Source organism: Microcebus murinus, chromosome 22 (assembly GCF_040939455.1).
Source record: "Microcebus murinus isolate Inina chromosome 22, M.murinus_Inina_mat1.0, whole genome shotgun sequence".
In the NCBI taxonomy this organism is placed as follows: domain Eukaryota; kingdom Metazoa; phylum Chordata; class Mammalia; order Primates; family Cheirogaleidae; genus Microcebus; species Microcebus murinus.
In genome coordinates, this window is record NC_134125.1 from 8,940,141 (window position 1) to 8,944,785 (window position 4,645).

Sequence of the window (4,645 nt, forward strand, 5' to 3'; positions counted from 1 at the left end):
CACCCCATAATAGGATGTCAGAGTAGAAAGGGAATTCCCTGGGTATCGGCTTAGGGGACAGGGGCAGGCACAAAGAGGTCAGGGTGTGCCCAGGAGCCAGAGACAGAAGACAAGCCGGGGTCCCCTGCTGTGGTCTCAGGGGCCGGAGTCCAGCTGCGACCTGTTCTCTTCACCCCGCAGGGTCCCCGCGCTCCCCGTGAAGAACTTGAACGGCACTGGGCCCGTCCACCCGGCCCTGGCAGGTGCGGTCCAGCCCGGGAGCGGAAAGAAGGGCGGGGCCCACGGGAGGCAGCCCCGCCCCTCGCCCGTGACTCCGCCCCTTGGGTGGTGCGGGGGGCGGGGCCCGGAGGGAACGCCCCCTACCATTGGGCCGAGGACGCGGGGTGGGCGGGGCCCGCAGAAGGCACCCCACTGGCTTCAACCGGGTGGGCACCCACCTGAGGCGCCTGGATTCCGGGGATGGCCAGGTGGTGGGTTTGGGCAAGGCACCCCGCCCCTACATCCCCTTTCACAGACTGCGGGGTGGGGGGTGGGGTCAGGGGCGGGGCCGACTGCGAGTGGGCGGGGCCTGTGGCGCCCCGCCCCCTGGCAGCCTCCACCCCCCAGGCATGACCGGGATCCTGCTCTGCGCGGCCGGGCTGCCCGTGTGCCTGACGCGGGCCCCCAAGCCCATCCTGCACCCGCCGCCCGTGAGCAAGAGCGACGTCAAGCCGGTGCCCGGCGTGCCCGGCGTGTGCCGCAAGACCAAGAAGAAGCACCTCAAGAAAAGTACGCCTTCCACCCCCGCCCTGACCCCTGACCTGACCCCCCAGCCCTGACCTCATTCCTCGGACCTCTGGACTCCACTTGTTCTTGGGACCTGCGGCCTCCCCGCCATCTCCTGATCTCAGCTCCCCTTCCCCATGCCCACCCTTCTCTGAACTGTCACATCCAGGGCCCTGCCCCCAGCCCTCCGACCCCTGACCCCGTCCTACGCCACGCCCTCGGGGGTAGCCTCTGGGTGCCCTCACACCCACCCCTGTGTCCCTGCAGGTAAGAACCCCGAGGACGTGGTTCGAAGGTACATGCAGAAGGTGAAAAACCCCCCTGACGAGGTGAGCGAGGCGAGGTGCAGGCCTGGGCGGGCGGGCCTGTGTCCCCCGTGGAGCCTCAGCTGTCCCCCGGCTCTGCGCCTCGAGACCTCTCCTCCGGGTACGAGGACGCTGATGAACAGAAATGCTTAAGTTCCACAGAGCCGCATTGGTCAGGCTTCTGACACTTGGGTGTTGGTGTCGTGTTGTCACCATCTTTTCCACTCGGTGCTTTCAAGTTTCGCTTTCGACGGTTAAGCCTTTAGTCCACCTGGGGGGTGTGAGGGAGGGAGCCTCCTCCCCTCTGTGATGTGTCGGAATCCGGTGTGTGGGAGGGGGCGTCCTGCGTCCCTTTGTCACACGGGTGCCGGGGGCCCATGGGCCTGGCGCCCACCAAGGGGCAGTGCCGACCCAGGAGGTGCCCTGCCCTCCCCCGTCCTCAGTGTCCCCGTACCCTGCCCCAGGACTGCACCATCTGCATGGAGCGGCTGGTCACGGCATCGGGCTACGAGGGTGTGCTGCGGCACAAGGGCGTGCGGCCGGAGCTCGTGGGCCGCCTGGGCCGCTGCGGCCACATGTACCACCTGCTGTGCCTCGTGGCCATGTACTCCAATGGCAACAAGGTGGGTCGGGTGGGGAGCAGGCAGGGGCGGGGCGGGAGCAGGACGCCTGGGGACTCACTGCCAGCCCCCTCGCCCCAGGATGGCAGCCTGCAGTGCCCCACCTGCAAGGCCATCTACGGGGAGAAGACGGGGACGCAGCCACCGGGGAAGATGGAGTTCCACCTCATCCCGCACTCGCTGCCCGGCTACGCCGACACCCAGACCATCCGCATTGTCTACGACATCCCCACCGGCATCCAGGTGAGCCCCTGCCGGCCCCCGATCCCCGACCCTCACTCCTCCTCTCTGACTCCCCCAGAACCCACCACCACCTGCTCCTGGTTTGAACCCCCACTGTCCCCCGCCCACAGGGCCCTGAGCACCCCAACCCGGGGAAGAAGTTCACCGCAAGAGGCTTCCCGCGCCACTGCTATCTGCCCAACAACGAGAAGGGCCGGAAGGTGGGTGCCCGGTCGGGGACCCCAGCTGCCATCAGCCTGGGCCTGGGGTCCCGTTGTCCCCAGCCCCTGCTCTGTGTTCCTCCCCCACCAGCACCCAGACGGCCTTGACCGTGGCCCCTGCTTCACACGCTCATCTCATCCACCAGCCTGCGGAGGGCAAGGTCCCCACCCCATTTTGCAGATCTAGAAACGAAGCTTCAGAGAGGGCAGTCCCTTGCCCATGGCCACACAGGGACTAACTGCGGGTTGTCTGAGGTGACTTCTTGCTTTGCAAAAGAAGCCAGAGGTTCAGGTCTTCAGGCTTTTGAATCTCGGCGACTAATTTGCGAGTGGCCGTTTGGTACGGCGTGGGGTCGGAACCGAACGCAGCAGAGGGCCACCGGTTGGAGACACTTCCCTCACCCAGAAAAGACAGGCATGGATGACGTGGACAGACTTTTACTGAGTGCCAGTGTGGCAGGACAGGGTGGGAGGCTGAGGCAGGCAGGCCCCAGGCACGGGGGGGTGGCGGCGGGGCAGGGCTGGGCCGGCCTGTGACCTCCGCCCCGCCGCCGTGCAGGTGCTGCGGCTGCTCATAACGGCCTGGGAGCGGAGGCTCATCTTCACCGTGGGCACGTCCAACACCACGGGCGAGTCGGACACCGTGGTCTGGAACGAAATCCACCACAAGACCGAGTTTGGGTCCAACCTCACGGGCCACGGCTACCCAGACGCCGGCTACCTGGACAGCGTGCTGGCGGAGCTCGCGGCCCAGGGCGTGTCCGAGGCCACCGCCAAGGCCTGAGGCCGGGGCTGCCGCCTCCCTCCTGCTTTGCCCCGGCCCGGCACACACCGCCTTCTGCCGGGCGCGTCCTGGGGGCCCAGGTTCAGGGCTGGGAAGGAGCCTGAGGAAGGAGCCGGAGCTGCTCCGGGGATTTGGCCGGTGGCAGTTGGGATGATGGGAGATGTCGCCTCAGGCCAGCCGGCTCCGACCCGTAGCTCCGAGAGGGCCGCAGAGAGAGGACCGGAAGCCACAGGGACTTCCCTGCCAAAAAGACAGAGACCCACCCCCGCACACACAAACACACGTGTCCTGTTGAACACACGCACGCACGCACACCCACGTGCCTCTACTTGTCCCCAAGCTGGGGGAGAAGGGACAGAAGGCCCCGCGATGCCCCATGTGGCCCCCACGTGTGTCTCACATCTGTACAGGCTTGTCTGCAAACAGGACTCGTGTCTGGCCCTTGGGACCTGCCAGGGCTCCTGGGGGAAAGCGGGACCGGGAAGCTCGGTCCCCCCACGCCTCGCCCGCCCCATGCCATCGCCCATCTCTGCCACCCACCAGCTGGGCAACCGCGGGCCTTTGGCGTAGAAGCCCCCAGATGACCGAGCGGTTACAAAAGGATGGCCAGGGCACGCGGGGACTGGAGGGGTCTTATTCTGTGCTGTGTCTCTTCATCCTGCTGGGACCCTGACCTCCTCCTCCTCCTCCCACCCCCAGGCCTGTGTCTGTCCCAGATAAAGGCCCTGCTCCCTTTCCTCCCCCCCTGCCCCATCCTCCCCACCAAATCGCCCCGACTTTGAGATCCAAAGGCTGGAGCTTCCGGCTCCAGGAGCCAGGGGAGGCGGCCCCTCCCAGGCCGGTGCGTGGACAAGGCACAGCCCGCAGCAAAGGGCGAACTCCCCTTTCCTCGGGAGCGGGCAGTCGGCGGCTCGTGGTCTCCGGCCAACCAGGGGCCTGTTGCCCAGGCAACTCACCAGCTCCGCCTCTGTTGATTGGCTGCCACGGTGGAAGTCAGCCAAGATTTAAAGGGATGCCAGCGACTGCTCTTTTGAAAACCTACCAGTCCCACTGTGGGTGGAGAAATAAATGGTCTTTCTCCTCCTCGCCCAGTCCTTTCCTGCCACGAGGGGGGCGGGGGCTGTGTTCCTGCGGGCCTTCAGTCTGCCCCCTTGGGGAGTGGCGCCTTGCAAGAGACTGGCAGCCTCAGGGGCATTCCCTCGGGCAGCCCGAGGGGGAGTGGCGGGTCCTCAGAATCCTCTGGGGCAGGAAGCCCGGAGTGGCCGGGGCAGAGGCGGACGCCCCCTGTCCTCGTCTTCCAGAGCGCGGGAGCGGGGGCGCCCTGCCCTCTCCCAAGAGCACAGGCATTGCACGCGTTTGCTCTCCGGCTCCATTGCAAGAAACGAGGAACTTGGGTGCAGAGCCCGCAGCCTCCGGAAGAACGTGGAGGGGCTGGGAGACCCCGACCGCTCTCGGGGACCCCAGAGCTCCAGCCCCTGCCCTCGGCGGGGAGGAGCGGGTTCCGTCTAGGGACAGACGGGGACAGACCCCAGGATCAACCGCACACCGCGAACCTGAGCCTCTGCCACCTGCCAGGATGTCCCTGCCGCGGTGGCGGACGCTGCGGCTCCAGGCGGCCCCTGCTGGCCACCCTCGGGATAGCGCCCCGGTCCTGTCCGTCGGATCCCCTGCCAGGTAGGCTTGTTTTTGTCCCGCGCTCTAGCCACACAAAACCGGAAACGAGTCCAG

The 4,645-nt window shown here is 66.9% G+C and overlaps 1 protein-coding gene across 1 annotated transcript in view; it reads left to right on the forward strand.

Annotated features, from left to right (window-relative positions):
- The window catches only part of DTX1 (deltex E3 ubiquitin ligase 1), a 30,574-nt gene extending 26,571 nt beyond the window's left edge, over positions 1 to 4,003 (forward strand). Inside the window, exons 3-9 of the mRNA XM_020282978.2 lie at positions 181 to 242; positions 607 to 768; positions 1,033 to 1,094; positions 1,535 to 1,693; positions 1,772 to 1,933; positions 2,044 to 2,133; positions 2,693 to 4,003. Of these exons, the coding sequence (XP_020138567.2) occupies positions 181 to 242; positions 607 to 768; positions 1,033 to 1,094; positions 1,535 to 1,693; positions 1,772 to 1,933; positions 2,044 to 2,133; positions 2,693 to 2,917 (922 nt within the window). The 3' untranslated portion in view covers positions 2,918 to 4,003. The remainder of the gene's footprint in view (positions 1 to 180; positions 243 to 606; positions 769 to 1,032; positions 1,095 to 1,534; positions 1,694 to 1,771; positions 1,934 to 2,043; positions 2,134 to 2,692) is intronic.
- The last annotated feature ends 642 nt before the right edge of the window (positions 4,004 to 4,645 follow it).